Below are 20,741 nucleotides of genomic sequence, written 5' to 3' on the forward strand. Positions count from 1 at the left end.
CGCCTGCGTTTTTCCAGACACTCCCTGAAAACGGTCAGTTGCCACCCACAAACGCCTTCTTCCTGTCAATCTCCTTGCGATCGCCAGTGCGAATGGATCCTTCACACAAAGCCATCGCTGAGCGGCGATCCGCTTTGCACCCGTGTGACGCACCTGCGTATTGCGGTGCATACGCATGCGTAGTTTAGACCTGATCGCCCGATGTATGAAAACGCAGCCTAGCGATCAGGTCTGAATTACCCCCCAAGTCGGCTTTGACCCATGGAGTCAACCATCTTCATAACAACAGGCTGTCAGACTTACCAAGATTGGCCCTGGCAGCTATGGCGTTACCCCATTATAGCCTACGGCTACATTTACACAATGTGCAGCTGTCCGAAACAGTAAAATAGAGAGATTTCGAATGCGATCACTTTACTTCTACATTGATGGGATGGAGCTATCAGAGCCCTTGTCCTGGTGACTCACTAATTATGCAATCAGGGGAATAAGGATTTCTAATTATTGGCTGCTGGCCGCACATATTAATATATATGCCCATTTGGCTGTTAGCGAAGCAATTGCATTCTAATATGGCAACCTGCTGTGGAGGAGTCAAATTAAACATGATGAACATATTCAGTTTTTTATAAGCCCTCTGGTAATTTAATGAATACTATTCAGCTCCGTACTGTGCAACCTTTGGTATGTAATCATTTCAGAAATGGCCTTATGTGCTCTTTAAACGTATTGTTAATGTATGTCAGGCCATGCCATTGCCATTCTGGCACAATGTGGCATTCTGATAACCTGCAAACTTATGTTTCACGGTGGTATTGTGGATTGCTGCAATATCATGCTTAAGAGATATTTTGGCTCAGTGCAGCATTCTGAAGGACAATGGAGAGCCCTGGCAGCGCTTCTGCCAGGTGGCACTCCCGGTTTCCACAACAATCAATTTTGGATGTGTATCAATTGAAAGTCTGTGGTGAATACAGCAAAAAAATGTTTGTACTGGGAAAATATCTGGAACATTATATGTCAGTAAAATTGGTTAAAATTTCCGTACTGTTAACCATAATACATATACATTACACATTTAGTAGCTATTTATTTTATTCCTTACCACTTGTAATGATGTTTCAAAATCATTTCTGAATTTTATTAAAATTCAAGGACACTTTCAAGGTTCATAACAGTGGCGTAAGTTCGTCCCAGTCGCCCGGAGGCATGATACATTTTGGTGCCCCCCTACACATACACACACATACCATATGTAGCTATCCCGCACCCAGGGTGAACAGTAGAAGGGTGCTCAGGTACCTTTCCCAATAGTAATATAGATACACATAGAAAGTGGACGCACTCCAAGTCAGTCATTACAATAAAACAGACACCAGCATACCATTATAGTACACCTACAGTGCTCCCTCACCCACCAGGTCTCCATGGAGATGCTTTGGCGCAGCGGTGTGCCAATATAATTAGTGTTCACTGTAGTATTTTTTTTTAGGGCAGGGTGCTGATCACGGGGAGGGCACATTTTTCATTCGTGAGGGTAAATTTTTAAGTTAAATGGGCAAACTTAGGTACATACTATAATGCTTGGTGCTCCCATTCCTATGGGCAAAACATCTAGGGGCGTTGTTTCGTGGGGAAGGGGCGTGGCCACATAATAGTGTCAATTCACATTACACCACACGGTAGTGCCCCTAATACACATTGCACCAGTTAGAACCTCCTATACACACTGCGCCAGGTAGAGGCTAGAGCACGTTATACATATTGCGCCAGATAGAGCACATTATACACATTGCGCCAGATAGAGCACATTATACACATTGCGCCAGATAGAGCACATTATACACATTGCGCCAGATAGAGCACATTATACACATTGCGTCAGGTAGAGAGCACTGAGGAACACTGCACCAGGTAGAGAGCACTGAGGCACACTGCACCAGGTAGAGAGCACTGAGGCACACTGCACCAGGTAGAGAGCACTGAGGCACACTGCACCAGGTAGAGAGCACTGAGGCACACTGCACCAGGTAGAGAGCACTGAGGCACACTGCACCAGGTAGAGAGCACTGAGGCACACTGCACCAGGTAGGGAGCACTCAGGCACACTGCACCAGGTAGGGAGCACTCAGGCACACTGCACCAGGTAGGGAGCACTCAGGCACACTGCACCAGGTAGGGAGCACTCAGGCACACTGCACCAGGTAGGGAGCACTCAGGCACACTGCACCAGGTAGGGAGCACTAATGGCACACTGCACCAGGTAGGGAGCACTAATGGCACACTGCACCAGGTAGGGAGCACTGAGGCACACTGCACCAGGTAGAGCACTGAGGCACACTGCACCAGGTAGAGAGCACTGAGGCACACTGCACCAGGTAGAAAGCACTGAGATTAATGTTTACAGCTGCAAAATACTTACAAGGTTAATTTAGCCCAGGGGGACTCTCATGTACGTACCGGGTCCGGCGGCGCACGGCTGGATCCGGCGACGTGGCGGGGTCCGGCAGGCAGCAAACGGCGGGGCGGCAGGGCGCACAAAAACGGGCAGGGCGGGATTCAGCTGTCTAAAAAAGGGGCAGACACCTAGCGTGAACACTAGATATATATTAAAAAAAAGACAAACGCCTCATTCACTTAAACACACGTCTCACTTAAACACACACGCCTCTCACTTACATACACCTCTCACTTACACACACCTCTCACACACGTACCTCTCACTTACACACACCTCTCACATACACATGCCTCTCACATACACATGCCTCTCACATACACATGCCTCTCACATACACATGCCTCTCACTTACATACACATGCCTCTCACTTATAGGCCCTACACACATAGCGATTTCACTGCACGATATGAACGATCTTGTTCATTAATGAACGAGATATCGTTCATATCGTGCAGTGTGGAGTCCCCAGCGATGAACGATGCGCGACCCCGCGCTCGTTCATCGCTGGGGCCATGTCGGCTGTGCATGCCGGCCAATATGGACGAGATCGTCCATATTTGCCTGCAAGTCTACGGAGCCGGGTGACGGGGGGAGTGAAGAAACTTCACTCCCCCCGTCACTGCCCCCCCGCCGCTGGGTCGCTCGTCGGCCGTCGGGCACCTCGGCGGCGCATCGCCGAGTGTGTAGGGCCCCTTACATACACATGCCTCTCACACACACACACATGCCTCTCACTTACATACACATGCCTCCCACTTACATACACATGCCTCTCACACACATACACACACACACACACATGCCTCTCACTTACATACACATGCCTCCCACTTACATACACATACATGCCTCTCACACACATGCCACTCTCACACACATCACACACACACATGCCTCTTTTACTTGAATGTACAACTTTCCTTAAAAACACACACACCTCACTTAAAAACAAGCACACACAAAACACAGTACTTCCCCTCAAATACACCTCTCCCCCACCCCCCACACAGTGCCTACCTTTGGCTATCATCCAGAGCATGGAGGAGCAGAGAGTTCTGAGCTTCCCTCGGCTGGCTTACTAAGGGCCCGGGAGGAGCTGTGCTCTGGAGCTCCCCCTAGCTGCAGCCAGTGCCATCTCTCTCTACAAGAGGCAGCTTCCGTGTCATTGACACAGCTCCTCCATCTGCAATAGCAGCGCAGTCCTCAGGCTGCAGGAGACAGTGGAGGAGATGCGCCCCCTTGTGGCCAGGAGCCCGGCGGCAGCCGACTCCACTGCCTCCCACAGTTCCGCCCCTGGTTCATAACAGTGCACCACTGCAACTAATAGCTGCATGCAACTACAGCCAATTACCACCTAAGTTTAGCCCCTATGTTAGAAAGGCCCATTTATTTACGGTTATCTCACATTATAAGTCAGGTTCTTGCCTGTTTATACCATACTTGCATACTTTTGAACTCTAAGGGGATGTGTCATGTACCACCTATAGGGGTGTCTAGCTCCACCTATAGGCGTATTCATTGCCACTCAGGGATGTGTCCTGCAGTGGTAGGTGAAAACTAAACTACTTCGGGGATTATTCAGGTTTGTTAGCAAAGGAAAAAGGCACACTAAAGGGCAAAACCATATTGCACTGCAGGTGGGGCAGATGTAACATGTGCAGAGAGAGTTAGATTTGGGTGGGGTGTGTTCAAACTGAAATCTAAACTGCACTGTAAAAGTAAAGCAGCCAGAATTAACCCTGCACAGAAACTATATTACCCACACAAATCTAAATCTCTCTGCACGTTACATCTGCCCCACTTGCAGTGCAACATGGTATTGCCCAATAGTGTGCTTTTTTGCTTTGCTAACAAACCTGAATAAGACCCTTAGTGCAGATTGCTACCATAGGAGGTTTGTGTATTGGTGGTATGTTAGTCACAAAAAAACAGGTAATTTATGTAATTACTGGCACTGCATCCCAGCCCAAATCAGCTGCAGTGTGTGGCACCGACTCAACCAAAATGAGTCCTCCTCTGACAAAGTATTTTTAAAACCTCCACTGTTTGGACACACAGGGTTCAGTGCCAGCCCCCCCCCCCCACACACACACACTACAGTTCCATCCTATACAAACACAGGGGACAGTTCCAGACTATAAAGAGAGGGGACAGTGCCACCCTACAGAGAAGCTGCAGGTAGAACCACAGACAGGGGTGTAGATATTTCTGGGGCAGCAGGAGTGGGACAGGCAACCATGCAGTAATGTGTATGTGACCAGCAGTACCCAATAACCTACTACACTCCAAAATATACCTACTGTCTGCTGGATACCCTGCTCCAGCCACCTCAGTAAGATACATAAATACCCCCCTGCCCCAACCACCTCCCACTCATACATATACCCCAGCTACCTCCCTCTCACACACATATTATACCACAGCCCCGCCCCAGCCACCTCTCTCTCACACATATTCTATAGACTGTAAGCTTGCGAGCAGGGCCTTCCTATCTCTAGAAATGTTTATTACCCAGTTTTGCTTTATCATTGTTGTTTCCAATTGTAAAGCTCAACTGAATATGCTGCGCTATATAAGCAGTTGTTAATAAATAAATATGCCCCAGTCACCTCCCCCTCACACATATAATCCAGCCCTGTCCCATCTACCTGTATCTACATACACATACCACCCCCCCCCTGCCCCATCCACCTATATCGCAAACACATATACCAACACCCCTGTCCCTAGCTCTGCCCCATCCACCCATATCACACACATATACCACCACCCCTGTCCCTAGCCTTGCCCCACCCACCTATATCACACACACATATAATTCAGCCCTGTCCCATCCACCTGTATCTACATACACATACCACCACCCCTGCCCCATCCACCTAAATCACACACACATATACTACAACCCCTGTCCCTAGCCCTGCCCCATCCACCTATATCGCACACACATATACCACCACCCCTAGCCTTGCCCCATCCACCTATATCGCACACACATATACCACCACCACTGTCCCTAGCCCTGCCCCATCCACCCATATCGCACACACATATACCACCACCCCTGTCCCAGTCACCTTTTGTCTCTTTGTTCTGGTAGCAACAGTGGGATCGGGATCAGTCTGTATTCAGTTCTTACTGAGTTGGAGCTGGAGGTGCATGTGTGCTGGGGGGCTGACAGCTGGTGTGTGAGTGGAGAGCAGCAGCTATGAGATACTAGGACGGCACAGGGGAAGCCTGGAAGCTTGCCCTGATCTGGTACCCTTCTGTCCTTACCCCCAGGGGAATGCCAGGCCGCCGGTGCACATTCAGTAGGTCTGGCAACTTCCTGAAGGCTGGGACACCATCTGCCCCTTCCTCTCCCTGCCTGCTGCTAATCTGCGCCAGGCCCCATCCCTGTCGCATCCAGACTTCAGCATGTGCAGTCCGGATTCCCAATGGGGAATTAGGGAATGTGGGGGGATTTATTTCACTTTGCGGGGCTGCAGGAGACTCCATACTTAACTGGGAGTCTCCTGCAGAATGTGGAAGTGTAGGAAACTATAGTTTATACCTGATAACTTATTTTATAGCATGTATCTATTATATATGAATATACAAACAATCACCTCTGCAATCTAAATTAATATGAATATTTAAATGGGTCTTCCAGCTTACAAAACATAAATGAATTGTCTTGTACACAATGTCCTGCAACTTTTACTAACTGGCTTTTCGTTCTACCTTTTGCAGGTGTCTTCACGGCATTTCTTTATAATAAAGTAATTTACAATATGATTTTCCATGGATACGAATATATTCAATGCAGAGAGGTCAGATCAAGTTTATATCCTGGGGCAGGTAAAACAAACAACTTTGCTTAATGATGTTAATAGGTAACTTAAATGCACAGACATACATTTGAAAGGAAAAGAAATGCATTTAGTAAACGTTGATGGAAAGTATGAACCATTACATTAAAAGTATCTGAAAGTGGAAAGCACTTTAAAGGATAGATTCCTATTATCATGCTAACAGTAAAACATCAATTATGTATAATATATTAGTTACTAGAGTTATTATGGGATTACATTTCATCACATACTGTACTACTTTATTGATAGTGAAACAAAATCCAAAGTCATGAAAACATTTTCAGCGTTCACTAGCAGCATCTATATATTGTATGAAATTATAACTGTCTACCATTATGTACTGTGCTTTATAAGTGGTTATTAACAGAAGTATACTGAAAAAAGAATATTGACTCCATGATCAACCTCATGTAACATCTCATAATAGGAATAACACCACAAGGAATACTTAGACAGTACTGAGCAAAAGCTAGACAAGTCACATGATCAGACGCATCTACCAAGCAGCAAAGTGCCCCACAAAATTATTTTGAATGGGTGTAGTACGACTCGCCGGCAGTCGGGATCCCGGCGCCCAACAAACTGGCGCCAGGATTCCAACCAGCGGAATGCCGGAAGCGGGGCGAGCGCTAAACAGCCCCTTGTGGGTTCACTGCGCTTGCCACGCTGCGGGCACGGTTGCGCGCTACGCTATTTATTCTCCCTCAAGGGGTGTCGTGAACACACCAAGAGGGAAAATATTTATCGGTATCCCTGCGCCGGTATGCTGAGCGCCGGGATCCCGACAGTCAGTATATCGAGTACCTCCCATTTTGAATAATTGTTGGCAACTTTCCTGTTATTTAGTTATTAATTATTACACAGCACTTTACTGAGAATATTTAATCATTCATCTCAGTTTGTGCACCAGTAGGACTTACAGTGTATATTCCCTGTTACAAAGTCAAACACTAGGATTTATTATGGCAGACAAATAATCTGCCATTATGTCTTTGGATCTTTGGAGGAAACTGAAGCAAACACAGTCACAACCTACAAACAACACACACATAGGGCCCTAGTTGGAATTAAATCCTTAACCGTTGTGCTACCAAGCAGTTTTACAGTCTTGGCTATCATTGATTGAGAATGTGGTGATGAAAATAGACTGTACTCACTGTGGGCGGGATGTATCAACATACATCGCCGCCCTCGCCGTCTATCGCAGCGATGTTGATCGTATATGTACTAGCATATGCGATCAATATCGCAATGCGGTGACGGAGGCCCCTCGCTATACCTGTGAGGTGGTGAGCGGGGGTCTCCGTCACCTCCACGGGATCTTGACCTGCTCCCCTGCCGAGAAGCAAGCAGCAGGCTGTCCCCGGTGCCTCCTCCCCCCTCCAGCTGGAAGGACCACCAACTGCGTTGCTAGTGGGAGATGATTACCTTCTAGGTCCAGGCTTTCTGGAGACGGTATGCCGGGGAAAAGGGGGGTCGGCGTCTGCGGCGGGTTGCAGCGTCCGGCGAAAAGAAGCCTATAGGCTTCTATAGGGGATACCCTCATCGACGAAAACGCGGCGGTCGGGTGATAGTACATATACGAAAATGTGATAAAACCCACGAAAACGGGGGGTTTGTCACATTTTCCCTTTAGTACATTAGTGTTCACTCTAGAATCCGGGCAGGGCGCTGGACCTAGAGGAGCACAAGCGTGGCCGTGCCGAAAAGGGTGCTTGGCCATGCAAAATAGGGGGCGGGGTCATTGCGGGTAATAAAAGTGGGCGGTTCAGCCCGCAGACGTTAAAAAAGGGGGCGTGGGCGGCGTCACTGTTGGGGGCGTGCCCAGCACCTACGAAGGTGCTGGGCTTCCCCCAAGCGCTCTCTCAGCGTGAATGGATGCCGCGCGCATGCACGCGGCTTCTTTACATGCTGTGAGGGCAGGAAGCGGGCGGCTGTTTTAGCAGGCGCCGCAGAAAGGGCAAGGCGGGTTTTGCCCTTAAAAAATTGGGCAGGGCGCGGCGCCCTGCTAAAACTGCCTAGCGTGAACACTAGTACGTCCCGCCCTGTATATACTAATCTGACAGCAAAGAAATTGCATAGATATGCAAGTATAGATGTGCTTGCTGGGATCAGTCTCACACGTACAAGAGTGTTTATTTATAGATCTTAAAACAACTGGGCAGCATATTAAGAATCTGTTGGTAATTTGGTAGTTTTCAAACAGATTGGAATGATACCGTAGCATTCAAAAACTCCAAAACAGATATCAGACCTTGGGGGTAATTCCAAATTAATCGCAGCAGGAATTTTTTTAGCAGTTGGGCAAAACCATGTGCACTGCAGGGGAGGCAGATATAACATGTGCAGAAAGAGTTAGATTTGGGTGGGTTATTTTATTTCTGTGCAGGGTAAATACTGGCTGCTTTATTTTTACACTGCAAATTAGATTGCAGATTGAACACACCACACCCAAATCTAACTCTCTCTGCACATGTTATATCTGCCTCCCCTGCAGTGCACATGGTTTTGCCCAACTGCTAACCAAATTCCTGCTGCGATCAACTTGGAATTACCCCCCTTATGTAATGGCCTGCGATCAGAGGTGGTTTAAGAGAGGAGGGGAGCCCATGTACAGACTCCATGCGGGCCCCCTCCTCATGTAAACTCTGTCTGTGTCTTTTTTTCTGAGACTTCTCTACAGTACACATGCAAATCTCTGGGAAAATAACCATTTTCCTGATGCTTTGTGCTGCTACTGAGCACCAATGCTGAACATCGGAGAGGTTTTTAAACATAGGTGCAGGGTGTGCAGAGTGGGGCCCCATGGACCAGGGGGCCATGTGTGTGGCACACCCCACACCCATTAATGCCTGCAATTCTGACAAGTTAGTCTGTGTTTTATAGCAGCAATAATGTGATAGGCAAACTGTGGCTGATTTTGGCTTTTAAATTATTAATTCTTTAGAAATAAGGGCTAACTCGCCAGAATTGTGCCTCTGTCTGCATTTCGCAGGCTATTACATAAGGTCCAGTGGCGGAACTAGCGAGCGGTGGGCCCATGTGCGACAAAATGGCTTGGGCCCCCCCCCCATCCCATCCAAGTCCACCCCCTCACCCCTGGAGAGGATCTGGTGAGGGGGACCTGCTCAGGGAAGTGGATACCTAGCAACAGTGCCGTAACTAGACATTTTAGCACTGTGTGCAAGAAACAGCATTGGAGCCCCACCACTGCATGCAAAACAGGGGCAGTGCGCGCCGTAGGCGCGCGCAAAAATACATAGTGGCGTGGCTTCGTGGGGAAGGGGTATGGCCACAAAATAATACCAATTCATAAAACGGTGCACAGTAGTCTCCATTATTCAAATTACGCCGCACAGTAGCACCACTACACCAGGTAGAGACCCTTTTACACCTTACGGCGGACAGATTCCTCTTTTTACACATTACAGCAGACAGCGTCCCCTTTTTACACATTACGGCAGACAGCGTCCCCCTTTTTTACACATAACGGCAGACAGCGTGCCCTTTTTACACATAACGGCAGACAGTGTGCCCTTGTTACACATAGCGGCAGACAGCGTGCCCTTGTTACACATAGCGGCAGACAGCGTACACTTTTTACAAATAACGGCAGACAGCGTGCCCTTGTTACACATAGCGGCAGACAGCGTACACTTTTTTCACATAACGGCAGACAGCGTGCCCTTGTTAAACATAGCGGCAGACAGCGTACACTTTTTTCACATAACGGCAGACAGCGCGCCCTTGTTAAACATAGCGGCAAACAGCGTGCCCTTTTTACACATAATGGCAGACAGCGTCCCCTTGTTACACATTACGGCAGACAGCGTGCCCTTGTTACACATTACGGCAGACAGCGTGCCCTTGTTACACATTGCGGCAGGCAGATTCCCCCTTTTTACACATTGCGGCAGGCAGATTCCCCGTTTTTACACATTGTGGCAGGCAGATTCCCCGTTTTTGCACATTGTGGCAGGCAGATTCCCCGTTTTTACACATTGCGGCACACTGTCCCCCTTTTTGTAGGAAAGAAAGAAAGAAAGAAAGAAAGAAAGAAAGAAAGAAAGAAAGAAAGAAAGAAAGAAAGAAAGAAAGAAAGAAAGAAAGAAAGAAAGAAAGAAAGAAAGAAAGAATTATACTTACCCTCTCCGCTGGCTCAGGCTCCTCGGTGCAGCGTCAGACGATTCCCGGGCAGTAGAGCAGGTGGAGGAGGGAGGTGGAGGAGGGAGCCGCAGCAGCGCTGTGTTATTGGTGGAGGCGCTGCTGCTGCTGCCCCTCTGCTTCACTATAGGCTGTTCTCGGAAGACAGCCTATAGTGAAGCAGAGGGGCAGCAGCAGCAGCGCCTCCACCAGTAGTAAAGCGCTGCTGCGGCTCCCTCCTCCACCTCCCTCCTCCTCCTTCCCCCGTACCGCTGCTCCTCTCATCTCCGGGCGGCAGTTTGACTCATTACATGCTTGGGCCCCTGGACAGAGGCGGGCCCCAGTACAACGCACTGCTTGCACTGGCGGTAGTTCCGCCTCTGATAAGGTCCATGCCGCCCAATCAAAATCTAGTTGGTTTGGCTGAAAAAAAGTTTGGTTGGCTAATGATTTTATCAACCCCATCAATTTGAAGTCCATGTCGACCATTTAACTGATTGCCTGTCGACCATCAGGTGTCGTCCTACTGCCTTGTCTATCTACCATCCGGATACCTCCTGGACAGCAGCTGTCATAAGTGCCTGCACTGGTAAACAGACTATAGTAAAGTATTAGCAATCACTATCACTTTACGTCCATGTTCTGACCTGGCATATTCACTGTGCATGCACAAACCAAATAAACATGAGTGAAAGGAGGCAATGGAGGTGCATATAGCCCTGTAGGACCAGAAGATCCCTTTCTGGAAATATTCATCCTATAGGCTATGGGTGGGATGTATCAACATACATCGCCGCCTATCGCAGTGATGTTGATCGCATATGTAATAACATATGCAATCAATATCGCAATGCGGTGACGGAGGCCCCCCGCGATTCCTGTGAGGTGGTGTGCAGGAGGTCTCCGTCACCTCCCCGGGATCGTCACCTGCTCCCCTGCCGGGAAGCAGGCAGCAGGCTGTCCCCGGCGCCTACTCCTCCCCCCTGCAGCCGGAAGGACCTCCAATTGCGTTGCTATGAGGAGGAGGAGGAGGAGGAGGAGGAGATTACCTTCCGGGTCCAGGCTTCCTGGAGGAAGGTATGCCGAGGGGGAGGGGGGTCGGCGTCTGCGGTGGGGGTCGGCGTCTGCGGCGGGTTGTGGCAGCCAGCGAAAAGAAGCCCATAGGCTACTATAGGGTATCGCCATCCAGAGATGGCGATACCCTAATCGGCGAAAACGCGGCAGTCGGGTGATAGTACATACGAAAATGCATAAAACCCCCGAAAACAGGGGTTTTATCGCATTTTCCCTTTAGTACATCCCGCCCTGCTAACGCCATGAGACATGACCTCAGCTACGCTTTTTGGAGGATCACAGACCCAGAGAGTATTAAGGGGACTGCAGTATTCTGCTTTAGTTTAACTAACACAGGTAATATATCTAATATTTCCTGCAGTAGACTTTCATTAAATAGCTCTAATATTAAAAAATATGCGAACCATACAGAAACAGATTTTAGACTTGATAAACAGGCACACGAGCCCTTAAATGTGTGGAATAATAGACTTCACATCACTTTATACAGTGATTTTGCAGGTAGCTTCTATAAATCACAGGCTTGGCGGTGTGGTATGTAACTTCACAAAAATCTGACAATGTACAATGACCAATCTATGATTTCCAGAGTAAACAGGTCCTTCTAACACGCATTAACAATCTATATGGACCGGTCGCTATCTTAAGGACCTCAAGACATCAACATTTTTATGGATGTTTTGGGTTAGCGCAATTATCATTTATACACCGCATTTAATGGTTTTGAATCAATACGTACAATAGTTTTTGTTTTTAAGGTGTATAGTTGTTATCAGCATAGGTTATGTATATACATGTTCCACTTTTCAGCCATTCAGACAGATAGATAGATAGATAGATAGATAGATAGATAGATAGATAGATAGATAGATAGATAGATGGATGCTGACAGTGTACTCACTCTGCGTAACCGGTCCCCCACTGCAGCTCCCCGGGGGTCTTAGGGCTCAGCACTGTCCTGCCATTGTGATCACCCGATTTCTGAAACTCCTCTGGTGACAACTTCAGGAAGCCGGGTCTGCAGGGCGGCTGCGGCTTGGCGGTGACAGCCCTGGGGGGCTCCTTCTCAGGGGGGGCAACTGGGCCGGGCAGGGCGCTGTGCTTGTTGGATAGAGACCCCACCAGCCCGGACACTGCTGCTTTCACCTTATTGATCATCCCCGGGGGAAGCGAGGACACACCGGATCCCAGCAGCTGTCACGGGCATCCAGCAGCTGTGGCCGCGGGCAGTGCGAAGCTATCGGCACTATCTGCAAGGACATCCGAGCTGCAGTCATGCGCAGGTGTACGTACACATGGCCGGGCTCAGCCCCTCCGCACACTGTGCTGCTGCATTTGGGACACCCGGATATGTTCCTTCGGGTTAATGAGAGCGAGTCTTCCTGGCAGGGTGACACCCAGTTGTGTTCACAAGACGCTGCTGCCCTGCCCACGTCTCGTTATGCCGATCATATCAGTGACTGGTCTCCGGGCTCACCTTGTGCCTCCTCTCGTCTCTAGGGTCTGAGTTTGTTGGGTCCCCAATTGCAATACAGCTGCAGCGCACCACATGTGCACAATACACATCATCAGTAACCTGTCACTTTCCCATTGTATATTGCTGAATAAATTGCTTTCCAATTCCAAAGTGACCTCTCTGCTGATTGTCTCATAAGTAGTGTTTAGCTAATGCTGCACTTGTTCGTGCCTGAGTACGCCCACCACCAGCACCCGATGCTGCACTTTCCACTTAGTGAGTTAGTGCATCCTTTCTATACAGTCTGATTGCAATGTATTTGTTTACACTAGTCAAACAATAATGTTTGCTTATTTGACCTTAATTTTTAATAACTTTGGGTGACTGAATGTGCCCTGCTGCCCACACCCAGTGATCACAGATTGGGTTTGGGTCTCACGGGACTTGGCCAATACGGGAATCCCACTTACCTCCAGTAACCGCTTATTACTGACTCCACCCACTGCAGTGGGCGTGTATTTTGCCGACATCACCAGACTCCTACCACCGGTACATGGAACTGCGTTTCTGCTCAGGCTCCTACCATCAGCACCTGGAAACACTTACTGCTATGTGTATGCTTGGACACGCTGCTGACACACCTCCTGGCTGACGTTGGTTGATGACCCCCACTGGTCATTGATCAGGACCAAGCCCTGCACAGTAGCTGGCAGATGGCAGAGCTTAGAGGCGCTGGGTTCAATCCAGAACAGGCGGAGAATGGCACTGCTTGTGACGTATTCCTGTTTGTTGCAAAATGAAAAAGCGGTCGTCTTGAAGGCAAGATGTTTATTGCTCAAAAAGTCTTAAAAAAGACCCTTCCTCCAGAGCCATCTCAACAGCAGTGTAGGCCCCTGGGCACAGCAGTGCACTGGGGCCCCTACCCACCAATCAGCGGTAGGGGTGGAAGGTGCTATCAGCGGCAGCTTTGATGTCCCGCGGGGGGTAGGGGGGTTCTATCTTTCGCTCAGCATGTAGGACCTGGAATAATTTCTGCTAATTACTCCTTTACTGCACAAATGGGACGGGAAGGAGAACACTAAACTGTAGAAGGGGACATTATTCTGAATGAAGGGGCCCTGGTACATGACTTCCAGGGTGGTAGGGGGTGTTTAATACACAGGGGAGGGGTGGATAGTGGAGTGGGCTTAATATTCAATATTTTCCGGGGGTCAGGGCCAGGGCCGGCAACAGAAATCTTGGGGCCCCATACACTGATATCTCTGAGGGCCCCCTACCCCCTCAACTCTTCCCCTCAATATAAATGTGTGTATATATATATATATATATATATATATATAAATATACAGTATATACATACACACGCACACATATACATACACATATACCAACATACATATATAAGCACACATACATGTACATATACTACACAGACACAAACATACATATATAGACACAGACCCACAGATTGTCACAACGGTGAGGGAGATTGCAAGGACCCAGGAGGGACTGACCTTGTCTGTAGGGACATCACATTGGTAAAGCTGCAATCAGCTGCTGTCTGATATTCCCAGTCAGTGTGCCTGGCAGTGCTGTGCCGCTCAGCTCCTCGGAGTCAGCGGCAGCAGCAGGGACGGGCTGGCGCGGGTTCATGCGTAGTGACGCCGCGACGCTGGCAACACAGCACGGGACCAGCTCAGACTAAGTGATGGGGTATGCGGCGGGGGTGGTGTTGGTATTGGGAAGTAATTGTCTGTTAATTGACGTATGGGCGTCCCAGAGTGCACGGGAGCCACAGCTTTCTTAGGCGCTGCCTACACATTTCTTGTGCCCCTGATGCTCGGGGCCCCCCTGATCCTTGGGGCCCCATACGGGTGTCCCCTTTGACCCCCCCTGTCGCCGGGCCTGGTCAGGGCAGCTTACTTTACTGTAGATATCTCCAGTTCCTGGAAATAGATTTCTTAGCTTTAATGGGATAAACTAGAGAGTCCCACCTTTCAGGAAGTACTGGGTACTTGGGGATCATACTTCAGGAGCCAGATCAATCCACCAATGAAAATATAAAACTGCATATTAGGCGTGTGGAGCTGGAGCAGGAACCAGCTGCTTGAAGGCTGATATATCTGGCTCTGGGCATAGTAGAGACAAGCTGCCAGCGTCCACTGAAAGGGGAGAGTCCCAGCTTTTGGAGTATACTCTCAGAAAAACTCTAAGTCAGGCAGAACCCGAGATATCTGGCTGGGAAGAACAATTAACAGGCTTGGATGGGGACCACTGCTTTGAAGTCGGATATCTCCGGTTCCCCAGGGCCGATTTTCAAAAATCTGGTACCCCTGGAAAGAGGGGACCCTCAGCTATCAGCCTAGGGCCCTTTTACTCCTGGGGCCCTTGGGCAAGAGCCCATTGAGCCCATACGAAAAGACGGCCCTGCCTTCCTCCTTACAAGCATTGCTCAGAGGGTACAGCATACAAGATGTTTACATCAGATACCTCTCTCAGAAGAGATTTCTCCCTACTCCCAGTACTCACATGCCCATTTTTTATCCTGTTCTTCCTGTTAAGTTTGATTTACTTACAAGTAAAATGCAATACCTAATCACACTGTGGCTTGGGCCGCTGCGGCCGCTATATGTAAAAAATAACCACTAAGATGTGTATGCATGTTGCGTATACACGCTGACACACTGTGCGCACAATGCAGCAACATGTGTGGCTGAATACAACTTATCCCCAAACAAGAATGGAATGCGACACTAGTAGTTAAATGTTATGTTGTGGTCCAACGCATCAACAATATTTGCTCAAAAGATACAAGTAAAGATACAACAGTAATACAGGGAAGAGCTACAACCAATAGTACATACGTTTGTTCGCCAGAGCTCCCGGATCCAGGCCTCAGTCAGTCTTAGCAAGATGTCCTTCAGAGAACAGACTGAGCCTGGTCAGGAAGCCTTTCTTTTATACAATGGGTCCAAATTAAATACAATGGGGAATGTAAGCTCTTCTTCCATAGGTCAAGGGGCAGGTCATTTACAGTACATGAGGGGTCATAGGTTGGTTAGAATGAGTGGGCGATGCTTGGTCCAGGTGTGCTTGCAGGTCTCCGCCACTGGGTTCCCACCGAATATCATGAGTACAGTATTTACAGTATTTGTGAATGTTACAGTTCTGTGCATATCTATGTGCAGAAACATGCTATTAACTGCCAATAACAACCGGAACATAGATCTCAAAATACTGCACATCTGGATACCAAACACTAAGTTCTAACCTTGCTCTGTCCCCTCACATCCTGTACAGCTGGATATCTCTATTGTTCTACCCTTTGAGTAAATGTAACTTGCTGGCAATGTGTGTGGAGACTATGTGTAAATAGTGCACTATATGAATTGAATATTGAATATGTCTTTGTAGCTTTTCTGTGCAAATGCGTATGCTACCGTATATACTCATACCACGCGCCAATACGCAAGGCTAGTCGAGCAGTGTACGCAGTGTGCGTGTATGCGTACACACGGTGAAAATGCAGAACAGGCGGAGAATGGCACTGCTTGTGACGTGTTTGCACGTGAAGTGTGTGTGTGTAATATGAAGTGAAGTGTGTGTGTAATATTTTCATCTTCGACAGTCCACCCTTTGACAGTAAACAATAACTCATAAATTATTAACAAAACAGAAAATATTTCAAAACACGTAACAGGTGACCTAGACACACGTATGTACTTTTTTCGCAAATCAGACATTGACTATGGTTGGGGAAGACAGGGAGGAGGACGAGACATCCTCTATATGCACTCGGCGGTCAAGGGACCACTGGTTGGGTGTGGGACAACATTCAACCTATAGAGTATGCTGGGACAGTGTTATAGCCTAAGATGTCTGATTTGAATGAGCGTTGCATACATACATGTGCCTATGTCTTTGCACACTGATGTCCGGCTTCAGTAGGAGTTTCGCTGGGTAGAGGGAGAGAACACAAAAAGATGGTGAAAGAAACAGCCCATGAAATTCATTTGCATTCCTATCACAGCACTGTCTCTATCGTCGGATCATATACCAGATCTGCCGCATTTGCAACGCACCCGCTCCTTATCCGATAATAATGACAACACCCAGGATACAGAGAAGAAACTTTCCCACATTTGCAATTATACCTGGTGCCCACTCTCCTAACCCAGAGTACCATTTGAGTGGGTTCAACCATGAGGCCCATCCAGTCAATTCATTACCCACAGCCGATAAAGTGAGATTGTGTCTCCTTCTAAACTCCCACTCCAACTGCGAGATCTCGTCCATCTTTTGATCAATGATCTCCGTTGGGTACTCAGTACTGTTCGTAATATACGTGCAGCACTTCACACTAAATTGAGTGGCCAAGGTAACACAATACCCACCTGTCACGGCCGTCACGTAATTTAAGACCATCCTGTGTTGAACCAGTTCCTTCTTGTAGGCCTGTAGTTCCCTACCTGTATACCTGAAGGTGTCGTCATACATCTCAGTGATATTATCTATCAAGTTCATAAGCGCATGGGTATTTCTATAATTTATAATTCCTCTGGCAGTATGGGTGATATCTAATGCAAGAAGAATCTGAATCCCGATGAATTCATGGATCAAATTAGAGGCTGCGAGCTCTCACCTGTCTATGAGGTGTCTCTTGAAAATGTGGTCGTAGTGGGTGTGAGTATAAGGAGGTGGAGCGCTGCGGTGAATGTCTTTCATTGTGTCATGTGCGGTGGTCATGACTTCTGGTAGTACTCTGCCTATATAACACAATCCTTCAGAGCTCGGAGTAAGCCACTTGTACGCCTTCCTTCCACATATGAAATAAGCATCGTCTGGGAGAACATAGGGGACAAAATGCATCAATATCATATCACAGACAATCCTTACGAAGAAACCTGTCCCCAGTTTTTCCATCTGCTTGATACAAGTATCTGGCTGGATGATGTGTGCACAATCTCCCTGTGACACTTTTCCAGCCCACATGGTTTTGATCCCACGTGTATACTTGTATCGGAAGTACCTCCCACTTGTGGCTATCCCACGTACATGTTCAGTGTTGATGGGTTCTTTATCAGCTCTGTGTGAGAAGGTCATTGTCTGATTGTTCCAAGTCACTTCCCAATTCCTGGTTTCCGGAAATTGGTTACGTTGAAACACAGTAGTGATCTATCTACGTGGTACTGGTGGAGCTTTAGGCTAGGGGCTCTAGATATATTGAATTTTCTGTCCACCGGTCTCCCCCCATGCAATTCGAGTACCTCATTTACTGTTAATGGGTACGACACTAATCCCAATTTACTCTGTCCTTGAGGTACTTGTGAGCACACCCAGCATTCTGTTTGGTTTAAGACCGTACCCACTAATGAGTGAAAGTCACTCAAGGGATGTCCGTCAATATTGATATTATTGTTTGACTGACATCTCTGGATGCACCCATCTTCGACTATGTTATCGCAGTACTTACATATGCAGTATTCATCAGACAATAACCCTTCACATTGCCTCTGAGCTCCGTGACTACCAGATCTTACTTATATCAGCTTTGACCAAAGTGATGGACTGATCCTGGGGTTCTACAAATTCATCCTCTCCATCAGAACCCATTCCAGATCCTTGCTCGACTTCTCGGGGGCCCTCACAAAAACAAATTGTCCTGATCAATAATAGAATCACAAGAAAAATCCAGAATACAGTCTCTTGATGTGGATTCATTTCGGCAGGGAAAAAGGGGAGGAAAAAAATTGAGAGGGGGAGGGGGGGGGGGGGGGGGCATTTGGAGAGAATTTTTTTTTTCTAAGACAACATTCCTTGATTTTGCTTTTCACCACGCTCAGGTGCAGTTTCGACAGTCCTGCCTTTCAGCTTTCCCGGAACAGATTCTCTAGTGATGTCAGATTTCATTCACCTTTCTCCTTCTCACAAGTTTTCTCCAGGTTAGCGACCTTCTTGCAGTGGGATGAGTGGACCCAAGTCACTCTCTCGGCAACCTTCAGTGCTGTCGTGCTGGTCAACAAAACTTGATACGGTCCTTCCCACCTGTCTATTAGGCAACCTGAGCGTAGAAAATTTCGAATCATCACATAGTCCCCAGGTTCCATTTCATGACAATTACTGTTTGGTAGATCAGGAATCTCCAGTTTCAAATTCCTTTGCTGGTTTCTCAGTTGCTGGGTCATCCTAACCAAATATTGCACAGTCATTTCATTATTGCATTTCAGATCATCCTGGGGGTCTATCATTACATGGGGCTGTCGTCCAAAAATAAGTGGGGGTATGGAGGGGAGCACCAGGTGAGAGGGGGATGCAGTGTGGGAGAGGATATATTGGGGAGAGGGACAGAGAAAGAGGGGTATGCTGGGTGGGAGATAAGGCTGGTTCTAGACCTTGTGGCGCCCAGGGTGAAAGATTCCATTGGCACCCCCCCCCCAATAGACAAATCAGGGTTAGTTTTGCATCAAATAATAGGGGCGTGGCTTCATAGGTCATATGGAATGGGCATGGCCACAGTTGTGCCCCCAGTAGCTGTGCCCCAGTAAATTTGCCCACTGTAGTTTCGGGAGAGGACGCGAGGTGTGAGTGGGACATATTGGGGAGAGGGACAGAGGAAGAGAGGGTGCAGTATGGGAGAGGGGCACCACGTAAGAGGGGGGATGCAGGGTGGGAGGAGGATATATTGGGAAGAGGGACAGAGAAAGAGGGGGATACTGGGTGGCAGAGGACACAGGGTGAGAGGGTTGGTGCAGGGAGGGTGAGGACGCAGGGAGTGGGTGAGATGACTCAGGGAGGGATGGAGGAAGGCATGGGATGCAGGGAGGGTGGGAGAGGACACAGGGAGGTTGGGAGAGGGCGCAGGGAGGGAGGGAGAGGATGCAGGGAGGGTGAGAGAGAGGGAGGAAGAGGACCCAGGGAGGGGGAGGACGCAGGGAGGGTAAGAGGGAGGGGGAGGACGCAGGGAGGGAGGGAGAGGGGATGCAGGGTGAGGGAGAGGATGCAGGGTGAGAGGGTGGTGCAGAGTGAGAGGGGGTTGCAGGGTGGTTTTGTGACATATTGGGTATTGTAATTTAATATTAGCCTACCAGTCCGCAGGCACAAGGGCTCCGGCGGCAGGTACAGGGGCTCCGGCAGCAGCAGTGACAGGGGCTCTGGCGGAAGCAGTGACACAGCAGTCCAATCGCAGAAGCATGCAGGAGCCATCAATTTCCTACAGATGCCTCCTGCAGCATTTGCATTTTAATTGTACTTTGCAATACTGTACAAATCAGAATCAATCACTATATCTCATTTTATCGTTCTCCAAACTCTGATACATCTCTTCTATAGTGAGAGATAGGTTTATAGCTTTTTTTGTTATAATTTGAGCCCTAAAATGATGTGGTTCTGATGCTGGAGTTGTCTCATCCTCTTGTGGGATCTGTTTGATTGGAATACACCGAACAAGCCAATACACCTAAAATTATAGCAGGTATCTGGATGTACAGTTAGGCATTAGAGGCTATTGCAATAAGTGGGCAAATAGGAATTTACCATGGACCTATCAATACAGGGCCTGTCTTAGAATTTCTGTCTGTGGAGCTATAAGAGAAGAAACAAAAGTTAACTTGTTTGAGGCATATGCCTTTACCCACTGAAATTTGTTTAAGTGACACATTTTCAGAGCACTGATAGGGATAATTGCATTGAGTCCCCCAAATGTTTATCAGTTTGAGCTGGAGAAGAAAACATAAAATATCACTGTACTCACTT

At 48.1% G+C, this 20,741-nt stretch overlaps 1 protein-coding gene across 2 annotated transcripts in view; it reads right to left on the reverse strand.

Annotated features, from left to right (window-relative positions):
* Positions 1-13,159, reverse strand: part of PPM1J (protein phosphatase, Mg2+/Mn2+ dependent 1J) — a 244,421-nt gene extending 231,262 nt beyond the window's left edge. Inside the window, exon 1 of one of the 2 annotated variants that reach the window (XM_063955390.1) lies at positions 12,435-13,159. In XM_063955390.1, the coding sequence (XP_063811460.1) occupies positions 12,435-12,691 (257 nt within the window). In that variant the 5' untranslated portion in view covers positions 12,692-13,159. The remainder of the gene's footprint in view (positions 1-12,434) is intronic. The other variant, XM_063955391.1, reaches the window with a different exon arrangement.
* Positions 13,160-20,741: the final 7,582 nt, after the last annotated feature.

The sequence above is a fragment of the Pseudophryne corroboree genome, chromosome 2, assembly GCF_028390025.1.
Source record: "Pseudophryne corroboree isolate aPseCor3 chromosome 2, aPseCor3.hap2, whole genome shotgun sequence".
Lineage (NCBI taxonomy): Eukaryota > Metazoa > Chordata > Amphibia > Anura > Myobatrachidae > Pseudophryne > Pseudophryne corroboree.